Genomic DNA, 13958 nt, shown 5'->3' on the forward strand with positions numbered 1-13958 from the left:
CCCAAATGCCATTGTGCATCACAAGAATGTAAATGATGCAAATTGTTATTAGACTCATTCCAGTGAAAGTTGTTTATGACATGGAAAAATCTGCTTTTAGCTACAGTGCACCAGCAAGCTGGAAGTCGCTACAGGAAAATCTAAAGCTTGGTTTGCTGTGGTTACATGATTATAACAAAAAATTCAGCCAGTCTGCTATTTATTATTGATTTTTTTTTCATATGTTTAGTCTGAATTTGATTAGCCTCCCTAAATGTATTTATTGATTTTATTTATTTTTCACCCAATTTACCCACCCACTCATTAGGCCACTCCCTATCACTTGCAAAGCACCCAAAACTAGGAGGGTATAGACAAGCAAATGCATTCTCCGATACATGTGAAGTCAAGCTGCTGCCAGTGCAGCATCGCAAGGCAGCCAACACACTCTGAGGAAAGTGCCTAGATCCCTAGCCCTGATATATCAGTAGTGTTGCAACGTATTCCAAAATGTTAACTTTCAGTGGAAATTTTGGGAACTATGGGAATTTATTGGAATTGATAGGAAATATTGGATAATTTAAAGGAACTATATCATACACTATCATCAATGTATCGTTAATGTTCGGCCGATTTGCAATTTGTTGTCTTGACATTGCTGTTTTATGTTAACTACTAATTTAATTCTTTGTCCCTCATTTCTGTTTTCAGTGCATGCTTTCTGTGTATGCTTGGCCACATGAGGGTCAACCTCATTTAAATGTAGTTTAAATAAAGGTTGCTTTATAGAAACTTTGTGACTGCCAAAATATGTGCATTTGTGAGTTCTTGCAACTTATCATTGCTGGTTTGTTAAAGTTTTTTACAATGTAATAATTTTTGCAACCGCTCTCTTTCTGCTTTCCTCTGCATGTTGTTCTCTTTTTTTAGTGAGTAGATGGAGGGGTGTATTCTCTTCATCCCCGTCCTCTCCTGCTTTCCCTCACAGCCGTGTAGTTGGAGTCTCCCCACTCTGCACCTCCTCTACAACCTCTAAAATCTGCTCCACTCCAGCACCTACCTCCTTTGATAGAACAGGTACTCCACAGTGTACAGCAACATTATCATTAAAGTTGTGCATTTTTAAGCAGTAATGTCTTATAAACTGTAAGTGAAAATACTTACTAAATTAGTCTGTCTTCTTCACTATAAACCCTTCCTGTTTGCATCTCTCTCTCTTTCTATTTCTCTCTCTCTCTTTCTCTCTCTCTCTCTCTTCCCTGTCCAGTTTCATCTATTCCCTCATCCCTCCATCCTTCTCTCCTTTCGACCCTGACACCATTTGGAAAGGACCGCTCTTTTCTAGCTGAGAGAACTCCCACTTTCCTCTATCACCCAACCAGTCGCAGTAAGCAGTGCTGCCATCCCATAATCCATCAACAACTTGCCATGGTGACCCTCTCCATAGTGAAGCTCACTATGGTGACACTCATGCCGGTCATTTGCCATGTGTCTTAGCAAGTAAGACAGTGTGACGTTTGCTTTCGCTTTTATAACAAGTTAAATGTGTTTTGTTGTTTGAGAAAGGTTGGGGGCTTTTTAATTCTCTGCAGTGGCAGTGGCAATTTCTTTCTCCCCAGATCTCTGTGCTGTGGTGTGCTTTGTCATGAAATGTGCTTTAGAGCATTTGGCTTTTAACATAGTCTACTACCATAGATTCATTCAGTTAGTGTTCAGGCAAGCTGGTCTTTTACAGGTCGTAGTCTGCGACACGCTCCTTTCAGCCCGCAGTCGTCTCTGGACAGTGAGCTGGAGGACAACTCTATCGCTCTGGGATACAAGCTGGAGGACCTCACCGATGTGCAAGTAATGGCTCGTCTTCAAGAGGAGAGTAAGTGGACTAAGTTCAACAGGATAGGGGGCTATGTCACAGCAACTTACCTAGGGCCCGATGGGTCAGGAGATTATTTTCCATGAAAGAAAATAATGTTTTAAAATTTATCTTTTGATTTAAAGGTATTATTTCAAAGTTTGGGCACCCCTGATAATTTTGACGATTTTCCTATAAATCATGGGTTGTTTGGATCAGCAATTTTAGTTAAATATATCAAATAGCAGACGAACACAATGATATTTGAGAAGTGAAATTAAGAAATTAAGATTTGAATACCTTTAGCACTAATTATTGGAACACAACATTTGTTTTATGTAAGCTCCTTGACCCTTGACTTACACACACAGGTGAAACCAATTATTGGGTTAAGGTGGCAAGTTTTTTCTCCTCTGCATCTTCTCTGAAGAGTGGCAAAATGGGAGCCTCAAAACAACTCACAAATGACCTGAAAACAAAGGTTGTTCAACATCATGGTTTAGGGGAAGGATACAAAAAGCTATCTCAGAGATTTCAGCTGTCAGTTTCCACTGTGAGGAACATAGTGAGGAAACCACAGGCACAGTTCTAGTTAAGGCCCGAAAAATGGCAGGCCAAGAAAAATCTCAGATAGGCAGAGGTGAAGGATGGTGAGAACAGTCATAGTCAACCCACAGACCAGCTCCAAAGACCTACAAAATCATCTTGCTGCAGATGGTGTCACTGTGCATCATTCAACTATTCAGCGCACTTTGCACAAGGCTGTATGGCAAAGTAATGCAGAAGAAGCCTTTTCTGCGCACACGCCACAAACAGAGTCGCTTGAGGTATGCTAAAGCACATTTGGACAAGCCAGCTTCATTTTGGAATAAGGTGCTGTGGACCGATGAAACTAAAATTGAGTTATTTGGACATAACAAGGGGTGGTATGCATTGCATGGATTCCAGTCAATATCGGCAGATTCTTGAGAACAATGTTCAAGAATCAGTGACAAAGTTGAAGTTCCACCGGGGCTGGATACTTCAACAAGACAACGACCCTAAACACTGCTCAAAATCTACTAAGGCATTCATGTACAAGTACAACGTTCATGAACAAGTACAACGTTCTGGAATGGCCATCTCAGTCCCCAGACCTGAATATTATTGAAAATCTGTGGTGTGATTTAAAGCGGGCTGTCCATGTTCGGAAACCATCAAACCTGACTGGAGATGTTTCGTAAAGAAGAATGATCAACCAGAAACCAGACTCTCATTGGAAGCTATAGGAAGTGTTTAGAGGCTGTTATTTCTGCAAAAGGAGGATCTACTAAATATTGATGTAATTTTTCTGTTGGGGTGCCCAAATTTATGCACCTGCCTAATTTCGTTAAAATAATTATTGCACACTTTCTGTAAATCCTATCCTAACTTCATTTCACTTCTCAAATATCACTGTGTTACTCTGCTATATGATATATTGAACTGAAATTGCTGATCCGAACAATCAGTGGTTTATCAGTGGTAATCATCAAAATTATCAAGGGTGTCCAAACTTGTTCATACCATTGCACACTGAACTCTGCTTATTATATCACAAAGGAAGGTGAATATGAAGTTAGAAAACTAAAAAGTTTGGAGCTTTCACCGCTTTGATTTTTTTTTTTTTCTTCATGGAAACTCAAGACCTACTAAGAGTGTAGAGCTTCACATAGACTCTGGGCCTCATACATATTAGGTGGACACACTGTTCACAACAGGCCAAAATATGCCGACTGTTTCTAATACACATAAACCTGTATCCTTGCCTACATTGTACTGTAAATGTCTTTTGAATGAAACCTTAAGACATTGTATAAAACCATGGTCCTAAGCTAAGGGCAAGAAACATGATTATGATCCTTGATTTTATGTTAAAATGTTGACATTAACAAAGTTATTGGAAAATGTGCTTATCACTGCTGTCCAATGAAAATTATGTATCTCCATTTTGTATCTTCCTTTTTAGCGAACCCTGTAGCTGCTCTGTACACTGTGAAAATAATTTTGCACAAATAGAATAGAAATGCTCTAAATCTATGTACTTATAATAAACATTTATTTTCTATTGCCATTCATTCAAAGTTAAGGTCATTTTTGCCTGTAAAGTCACCATTTTAGAGATACAGTGTATCACAAAAGTGAGTACACCCCTCACATTTCTGCAGATATTTAGGTATATCTTTTCATGGGACAACACTGACAAAATTACACTTTGACACAATGCAAAGTATTCTGTGTGCAGCTTTTATAACAGTGTATTCTTCCCTCAAAATAACTCAATATACAGCCATTAATGTCTAAACCACTGGCAACGAAAGTGAGTACACCCCTTAGTGACAGTTCCTGAAGTGTCAATATTTTGTGTGGCCACCATTATTTTCCAGAACTGCCTTAACGCTCCTAGGCATGGAGTTTACCAGAGCTTCACAGTTTGCCACTGGAATGCTTTTCCACATGACGACATCACGGAGCTGGCGGATATTCGAGACTTTGCGCTCCTTCACCTTCACCTTCACCCAAAGATGTTCTATTGGATTTAGGTCTGTAGACATGCTTGGCCAGTCCATCACCTTTACCCTCAGCCTCTTTAATAAAGCAGTGGTCGTCTTAGAGGTGTGTTTGGGGTCATTATCATGCTGGAACGCTGCCCTGGGACCCAGTTTCCGGAGGGAGGGGATCATGCTCTGCTTCAGTATTTCACAGTACATATTGGAGTTCATGTGTCCCTTAGTGAAATGTGACTCCCCAACACCAGCTGCACCGATGCAAAAAAACCCAAAATTGAACACACCTGCTCCCTATGCACACCTGAGACCTAGTAACACTAACAAGTCACATGACATTTTGGTGGGAAAATGACAAGCAGTGCTCAATTTGGACATTTATGGGTGTTGTCTCTTAGGGGTGTACTCACTTTCATTGCCAGTAGTTTAGACATTAATGGCTGTATATTAAGTTATTTTGAGGGAAGAATAAATTTACACTGTTATATAAGCTGCACACAGACTACTTTTCATTGTGTCAAAGTGTCATTTTGTCAGTGTTGTCCAATGAAAAGATATATTTAAATATCTGCAGAAATGTGAGGGGTGTACTCACTTTTGTGGTACACTGTATATGTTTTTCCATTGACAGCGATGTTGTCCTGTCATATCCAAACTATGCTTCATTTATCTTAAGGTCTGCGTCAGGATTATGCCACAACTTCTACTTCGTCATCTGCAAACAGCCGGCGAAGCGCCAGCTTCTCTTTTCAATTTGGGCAGCGGGGTGAGTTCCATTTAGAGGATGATGACGACGATGATGATGACGACGATGATGATGATGATGAAGATTATGGCCAGCTGCCTCCTCCGCAGCCCCGTCTGACCCGGACTGGACCCTTACAGCGTGGTCTTCCTCATTCACACACCTTCACCAGCATCAGGGACTGGCGACAAATCACCCCCTCCACTCCTTCCAACTCCTGTACCCTCCCGTACCAAGCTCTAGCCAGCCACAGCACTCCTACTTGCACTCCCGAGCAGCCCAGCCTCAGAGCCAGCTCAGGTGAGATCAGTATGCGGTGTCACAATAACAGAAAAAAATGCTAAATGCTAAAAATTACAGTTTTAAATTTATTTGTAAGTAAAAGTATTTATGATAAATATATATCATGCAAAATATATTTGAGATAGCTTTTTTCTACCAGCAGCACAAACAATAGCACTGTAAAAAAAAAAACAACAGAATGTGCAGAATGTTTTATGGGTTTTGCCTTGCCTTTCTGGCAAGCATATGAGCAATTCTACCTTAGAGTTTTGTTCCTTCCACAGTTTCTCTCAAAGGCGGAGGTGATCTTATTTCACATTCAAGCCTTAATTACCTATCAATTTAAAATATGTGTAATTAATAAACTGTGTAATTCTTAATCTGGCGACTTAATTGTTGAGGTGCACACAATTCAGCAAGCTAGGTTAATGGAACAAATTAACACAACTGCTGAACAAATGTTTGAAAGTACTAAGACTTAATTTTAGCCTGTATCAAACTTGGCGCCTCAAGTTGTAAATCTGTCCGCCAAAATCCTTTTGTTCAGAAGTTACAATTCCTGGAAACAAGGAACAACATTTCCACAGCCTATAACGGAGTACCTCATATTGCTAATGAGCTAACTGGCCACTGCTGTACTGAAATGAACACTGCTGTGTGTGTGTGTGTTTTGCTGACGCAGTTAGCCTAAACCTCTTATGATTTGTTTTTATTTTTTTTTATTCAGAACGACTCATCAGTTAGCATGCACAAATGGATAAATCCATCTTATTATAATTTACAATCACTGGTCTGGAAAGTTAAAATATTGAATCTGCATGTATTGAGACAAGGGTTTTAAGCAAATAGAATTGGTTTAAAATGCATCTAACAGGGATCAGATGTGATTTTGGGTTAGCTCACTTTTTAAAGAAGAAAGTGAAACTTACAGGCTGGGTGTACTTTTTATATTTTTCCCCATGAGCCCATAGTAGTTGTGTGTCAGTACAAGATGAATCAGAGAATTTATTAAACTATGAAATTGTCATCAGAAGATATTTCCTAATCTTGATTCTTCTGCCTATCTGCCTAACCAGTCCTAATGAGACAGTTAAAGCTTGGGTTGTGAGATTATAAGACTGGAAGAGTGCTGTTCTATTTAAACTTTAATTTATTAGGCTATTTGGGGTCTTGTTGAACAGAGTTTACCAGGGTGGACATCTCCCTGCTTATCAGATTTGTTCATTTCTAAGATGTTGGAGAAATGACGTGCAACTAAATGCTTAAGCTTAAAAGCTTAATGTGTTGAAGGGTTCTTTGAAAAGTGTGGGCTGAATGGGGACATACTGGAGGGGGGTGGGGAAATACTTTGTTGAAGGCATTCTTAATTTAGTTATTTAGTTTTTATCTTTGTGTATTGTGCATATTTCCCTTATCTCTATGTATTATGTATGTGGTGTGTAATCTTCCTGTTTGGAATCCAGTCAAGTATGAAAGTAAGTGGTCATTTTGGGATTTTTTTAAAAACAAATAATTGCTATAAACTGAGTTGAACCCTCACAATATTTTGCTGCCCACCTGTGCTAACTTAAACTGTTCATATTTAAAATGTGTGCCTCAAGTAAATACTTATAAATAAATCCTTCTAATGGGCAGTAGCTTATACTTGCACTGTAATTTATGGCTGTGGCTATGCTTGACATCTGCTGCTTACCAGCCTTAAAGCCTCTTGCAGTGCCATAAGCTTTTATTGGCTTGTTCCTTTCCTTGTGGAGAGTGTAGGCTGATGATGACTGAATCAGGGTGAGCAGAACTAATCTGCTGGGACCTTGTGTTTTTGTAAGAATATTAGGTGTTTGTTGTCCATGTTAGAAAGTAAAAACTGTGTTATTGTTATGGACACACTACATACTATTTTGCTGATAAATATGATGTGCTTTCTTTTGTGTTTCAATTTCCTGTTTAAATTTTAAAATCAACTCATTAGTTGGCATGCACAAATGGATAAATCCATCTTATTATAATTTACAATCACTGGTCTGGAAAATTAAAATATTGAAACTGCATTTATTGAGACAAGGGATTTAATCAAATAGAATTGGTTCAAAACACATCTAACAGGAATCAGATATGATTTTGGGTTAACCTACTTTTTAAGTAGAAAGTGTTTAAATTTCATTCTTAAATCAATTAAGATCTTTTTTATGTTAAATGATTGAGTCTATGAGTACAGAGTACAGACATCTTGGTGGATGTGCATGACAGTGTGAATGTGACTTTGTGAATGTTGAGTTTTTCAGGTGTCCATTCGTCTCCACATAATCCCTGAGTGGTAAGATAACAGGCTATGATATTATGCTCTAGATAAATTGCGGAGAAGCATGCCCAACCTGGAGAGGGCTCCTAGCATTCCAAGTGTACCAAGTCCAGCTTATCATGCAGGTTCTCCTACATCCATCCGGAACAGTCAAAGCTTTGACTCAACTAATGGACTTGCAAGGCTACAATCCTCTAGTAAGTCTTTTTTCTGCTGTTTTCTCAGTCGAATAAACAGGGTGATAAGGGAAAGATTTGAATAAAAGAGAGACCGCTAGGGTTGTCTGTATGTGTAGGATGACAAATAAATAATATTTGGACCTTTAGATTTACAAGGCGAATATTAAAAACACGGGGTGTTTCATCTGGGGTGAAGGAGAGGTGAAGCACGCAGAAGTATGCCAAGGACCTGTACACTGGGGCATCCCAGATTTTGAGGATGTCAGCATATTTAAAAAAATGCAATCAAATCAGTTTGTATCTAACTAGAGTACATCACTTACAGTGCCCTCCATAATTATTGGCACCCCTGGTTAAGATGTGTTCTTTAGCTTCTAATAAATTGAGTTTTTTTCTAAATAATATAGGACCACGATGGAAAAAAAAGAGTAAAATCCAACCTTTAACTCAAGTGAATTTATTCAGTAGGAAAAAAATGTGTGCCACAATTATTGGCACCCCTGATGTTAATACTTTGTACAACCCCCTTTTGCCAAAAAAAACAGCACCTAATCTTCTCTTATAATGTTTCACAAGATGGGAGAATACAGATAGAGGGATCTTTGACCATTCCTCTTTGCACAATCTCTCTAAATCATCCAGCGACCTGGGTCCTCTCCTCTGCAGCTCACCCCACAGGTTTTCAATGGGGTTGAGGTCTGGGGACTGAGATGGCCATGGGAGGAGCTTGATTCTGTGTGTGGTGAACCATTTCTGTGTAGATTTGGCCATATGTTTTGGGTCATTATCTTGCTGAAAGACCCAGTGACGACCCATCTTCAGCTTTTGGGCAGAAGCCACCAGATTTTGTTTTAAAATGTCCTGGTATTTCAAAGCATTCATGATGCCATGCACTAGGCCGGTCACGATAACAAAATTTTCTGGACGATTAATCGTCTCCTAAATTATCGCGATAAACGATAATATTGTAATATGCAGAGTAAAATGCGATGTCTTTTATCTCATTCAGAATGCCGTCTTTCACTTCATTATATAAAGCTGGAATGGCAGTTTGAGAGATGTATGTTTTCTTTGGCAATTCGTACTGCCTGTCAAACGTTTTCAGCATGTTTTTGAATGCTGGTTTTTCCACCGTATTTAACGGCAGCATCTCTTTGGCTATATAGTGCGTTACACTATTTGTAATCGTGCGCCATTTTACGCTATCACTTATATATTTACACTGTCGAGCAAAGGCATCCGTGATAGTCACCTGCTTGGACGCCCCCTCTCCAACCGGGTTCTTTGTTTCCAGCTCGGTAAATTGAACTGGATGGTTGTGCTTTAAATGGGCTCTTAGGTTAGTTGTATTATCACCTTTTGTTGCCACTGTTTTTAGACAAAGACGACATACCGCCTCGTTAAAGCTGATGGGCTCTCCGCGCTCATTTGGCTTAAAGCCAAAGTGTTCCCACACTGGAGCAGTGTGATGTGGCTTTGAAACCAAGTCCATCTTGAATTACTTCTCCAAACTTTCTTTCTGGATCCTATTAGCCTCGAATGTGTTCGCCAGCTAACACGCCTCCACCTGCGTCTGCCTCCTCTGTGTGCAACGCACGCGTTTCCTAACCGATAGATGTCGCTGTCTGGCCCAGACATGTCTTCGCCTTAGATAGGGAGCCGGCGAGAGAGCAGCAGCGCGCGCCTTGCAGAAATCTTGCTGCGTTTTTTTCTAATGTAAACAAACTCGCGCGAAAACCAATTGGCTATTATCGGCGTCTGCTAAACTTATCGTGGACACGTCCATTTATCGTACAATAAGTCGATAACGTAATTATCGCGGCAGGCCTACCATGCACCCTAACAAGGTTCCCAGGGCCTTTGGAAGAGAAACAGGCCCACAGCATCACTCATCCTCCCCCATATTTCACAGTGGGCATGAGGTGCTTTTCTGCATACTCAGCTCTTGTTACGCCAGACACACTTAGAGCATTTGTTGCCAAAAAGCTCTATCTTTCATCTGACCAAAGCACACGATCCCAGTTGAAGTTCTAGTACTGCTTAGCAAACTCCAAACGTTTGCGTTTATGATTGTGACTGAGAAAAGGTTTTTTCCGTGCATGCCTCCCAAACAGCTTGTTGGCATGCAGATAGCGCCTGATGGTTGTTTTGGAGACTTTGTGACCCCAAGAAGCTACCATTTGTTGCAATTTTGTAACAGTGAGCTTTGGAGACCTTTTTATTTCTCCTATCATCCTCCTCACTGTGCATGGTGGCAAAATAAACTTGCGTCCTCGTCCAGGCTTGTTTACCACTGTTCCAGTTGTTTTAAACTTCTTAATAATTCTTCTGTATTATTCCTCTGTACAATAAAACTATAGGTCAATAAATTAGTCAATAAAACTAAAAAAATAAATCATGGCACTATAAATATTGACACAAATTAATGTTAAGAACATACATTTCTTATAAATACTTATATTTGTTAATTTAGACATGTTCTGTCCCGCTTTAGGAAACATATACAACAAATATATAAGAAGCCAGTCCATGTTACTAATTACATTATTATAATAGAAAAAAAATGCTACAGGGAAAGTTACAGGGTAAAGGCTCTGCTACACTTACATGGTAATTTGTAACAGAATATTTTGTTTGTAACAATTTGGAAGATTATAATTGTTTTAACAAATGTATTATTTATTATAATTATTGTCCAAGCTTAAACAAAAAGTCCTTTGGGTACTTTAAATAAACCTAAATGCCTTTGAACCCAAATGAGGAATAAATTAAAATAGTAAAATCTGTAAAACAGATGTTCTCACGTGAAAATGAAAAATAAATGAACACAAAATTCATTCACAGTTTTTTTCTGAAAATAAGTGTAACTCATAACTGGCTTGTTAATTCACAGTTATGTATAGTAATTTTTCAAAAACTACTAAATGATTCAGATGCAGAGTTTCTACTCTCATTTCCTTTGTTCAGTTCCTTCTCCAGGGCAGCTCCAGAATCGGGTCCAGAGTGTTGGGAACGTTCCTTTGTCTTCACGACAGTCGCTAAAGGCCACTGCCTATGTTAGTCCCACAATTAAAGGGCCCTCCACCCTGACGACATCAGCCAGTTTACAGTCACTGCCAAGCAGTGGGATTCCTCTGCCCAGCAAAGGAGGCACCACTCAGACGTCTGGCCGTAGTGGCCTGCCACGCCCTGCTTCATTTATAGGGACCAGTTCCACTCCTCGGAGCAAGCTTGCTCAACCCATGCGAAGGTAAAAGGCTTTATCTAAAAAACTAATTATAACAGAAATGGAAAATGACATTGTTTTATTATTTCTTGTCAGTAGTGTTTTTCTTAATTGCATAATTCCTAATTTTGTATTCTCTCGCTGTCTTTCGGCCTGTCTCTTGCCCTCCCTCTCCTTCTTTGTCCTTTAGTATGCTGATGCCACCAAAGAACCTGGCAACCCTCAGTGCCCTACGGGATGCAAACTGGCGAGATGGCTGTTACTAATGGATCGACTGTGTTACGCAGGCCAATAGGACAGGGGAGACGAGGGAGTGCCCTGCTGGATGGGGCTGCTCACTACATCACTAAGTGTTCTTGGAGGGGAAGGAAATGAACTTACGACATTTGTAGTTGCGAACGGATAACAGGTTAAATCCTGGAGTTCTCCCTGTGTAACGCTTGCTCCTCAAGATCTGTATGCAAAAAACATTTTTTTTCTTTTTTAACCTGCTGAATATACAGTTATATAACTGGGACTTGTGTTTTAACATGACAATACAGCGCTAACTCACTATGTACTTTAATGAGAAAACACAGAGGTAGCACACTGCCAATAGACATCAGTTAATTTCTTCACTTTTAAAATAACCTTCTTGGTGTTTTCTCAAAAGGGGAAACACAAAACATGCTGGTAAACAAATCTGGCAAAAAACTGAGAATCTAACCAATGATTTCATTTGTTTGCTGAAATATAAAAAAGAAAAATAATCTTAGCTGTTTAGATTAAGTGATCTGTTTTTAAAACTTATTTACTGTTACACTGCATACACATGAACTGTTACACAGCATATTCAATTTGGGAAACAAAACACGTGATATATTAACTTGTTATTAAAAAACTGAAAGTGTTTAAATTAAACTGATGTTTTGTTATAATTATTAATGTTTTTATTGTTTGGTATTGCACAGTTAATGTTCTTTTGTCTTTTTTTTTCTTAATCACTGAATATGAATTACTTGGATTAAGGATCAACTTGGACAGCCACAGATGTAGCACTGTACAAATTTGTAATTTCTGTGTTCTTAATGTGTAAAACACATTTGAACATATTCATGTTTGCACATTGCACTGGTTAACATATCTCAGTACTTTTTTTTGTTTAAGTTTCACTTTATAATGCTTTTAAAGATGAATGTAAGGCAAAAATAAAGTTAAAAAAAAGTGTATATATATATATATATATATATATATATATATATATATATATATATATATATATATATATATATACACACACATACATCTGTTTATTGCCATCATTAACCTTATACAATAGATTTATACCAAAACATGTATACAAGTATTTTTGAAACAACTTAAGCCTTGCTTGTTGAATATTTAATTACGGTTGCAGAATAATGTTTTTTGTGTTTTTTCTCACTCAACATATTTAAGGTATTTCAAATTATATTTACTATATACATGACACAACTAATAATTTATGCAAAATGCCAAAAGGATTGTTTCTATCAAGAATGTACTGGAATAATCATTAAATAACACAAATAACTGAGCAAACACTTAAAAGAAATACTTGGCTGTACTGCATGTACACCTTGTTGGCAAAGAACACAATGTTCATCAAATAGTTAACTATAGTGCTTTAGACATTGTAAACATAGTACATAAGCCCTGTGGCATAGTTGTGGGTTCTTCGTAATTGCCCTGTTTAAGTTTGTCACACCCGTTCAAAGTAATCAATGTATTTTGTCACCGTTATATACTGCTTTATATATAATTCTATACTATATTCGACCCTTCCTCTCTTGAGTGCTCGTTCAGTCTCTCGTCACTTCGAGACTTGACTTCTGAAACTCTCTTCTGGCTGGTCTCCCTTTGCGCACAATCAGGCCACTTATCCAGAATGCAGCGGCATGGTGTGCCAAAGTGGTGGAACGAACTTTCCCTGGGTGTCCGAACGGCCGAGTCGCTCGCTGTCTTCAAACGCAGACTGAAGACCCACCTGAGAATACTTGATCGAATAGTAGAGTGGTCACCTTGTGTTTAGTAGTGTCTAAACTTAGCTAGAGGTATCTTTGAATGTTTAGCCTATTCAAACTAGCTGAGGTTATCCTGAGGTAAACAGCAAAGTACTAGTACGTCGCTCTGGATAAGAGTGTCTGCTAAATACCTTAAATGTAAATGCACTGCAGTATTCAGGAAGGAAACACATTTAGACATGTAGAATATCTGGCAAAAGGAATACATGTATGGTTTGCAGACAAACTGATCACAACATAGAAGTAAGTGTTCCGAATTTGGCTTCCCTATTTGTAAAACTGGTGGTACTACAATAGGTACTACACTACGTAAAAGTCTGCTGTAAGCAGCCCAAAATCTCATTTTTTATTTGTGGCACCTCAAAAATTATTGTGTTCATTTTGTAAGTCACATCGTTTTATGAGCTCTTCTGCATAAATAGATTTAAAAACCTTATAAATCTTTTCTTGTTGAATGTTTAATTAATGTGAGTGATAGTGTGCTGGTTATTGTAACTTGACCAACACAGACTTGGTTTGATTATCATAGTCATAACCTAATCGCAAATGTGGAGTTTAAAACACTGTTTTAAATATCGTCTGAAATGTATGAGTCATAAATATTTCGAATCACTGGGATATTTTTAATATCTGTAATCCGACAGCTGCTTTAAACATCTAATCGAGTTCAAACCAATTAATGAAACGTTTTGAAGAGACACTACGTTACTACATAGCCAAAAACAGAAGGGGAAAAAATATTCTTCCCATACCGGGAGTCGAACCCGGGCCGCCTGGGTGAAAACCAGGAATCCTAACCGCTAGACCATATGGGAGGTTGTTGATAGCTGCTTGA

The 13958-nt window shown here is 38.6% G+C and overlaps 1 protein-coding gene and 1 non-coding gene across 4 annotated transcripts in view; one reads left to right on the top strand and one right to left on the bottom strand.

The window, feature by feature from the left end:
• The window catches only part of slain1b (SLAIN motif family, member 1b), a 20166-nt gene extending 7963 nt beyond the window's left edge, over positions 1-12203 (top strand). The window contains exons 3-9 of one of the 3 annotated variants that reach the window (XM_072683856.1): positions 910-1056; positions 1247-1366; positions 1715-1849; positions 5030-5398; positions 7724-7873; positions 10823-11105; positions 11272-12203. In XM_072683856.1, the coding sequence (XP_072539957.1) occupies positions 910-1056; positions 1247-1366; positions 1715-1849; positions 5030-5398; positions 7724-7873; positions 10823-11105; positions 11272-11347 (1280 nt within the window). In that variant the 3' untranslated portion in view covers positions 11348-12203. The other 2 variants (XM_072683857.1, XM_072683858.1) reach the window with 2 other exon arrangements.
• Positions 12204-13866: 1663 nt separating this feature from the next.
• trnae-uuc (transfer RNA glutamic acid (anticodon UUC)) lies at positions 13867-13938 on the bottom strand. Its single transcript has one exon. It is a non-coding gene; the product is annotated as a tRNA-Glu (tRNA).
• Between the last annotated feature and the right edge of the window lie 20 nt (positions 13939-13958).

The sequence above is a fragment of the Salminus brasiliensis genome, chromosome 7 (assembly GCF_030463535.1).
Source record: "Salminus brasiliensis chromosome 7, fSalBra1.hap2, whole genome shotgun sequence".
Lineage (NCBI taxonomy): Eukaryota > Metazoa > Chordata > Actinopteri > Characiformes > Bryconidae > Salminus > Salminus brasiliensis.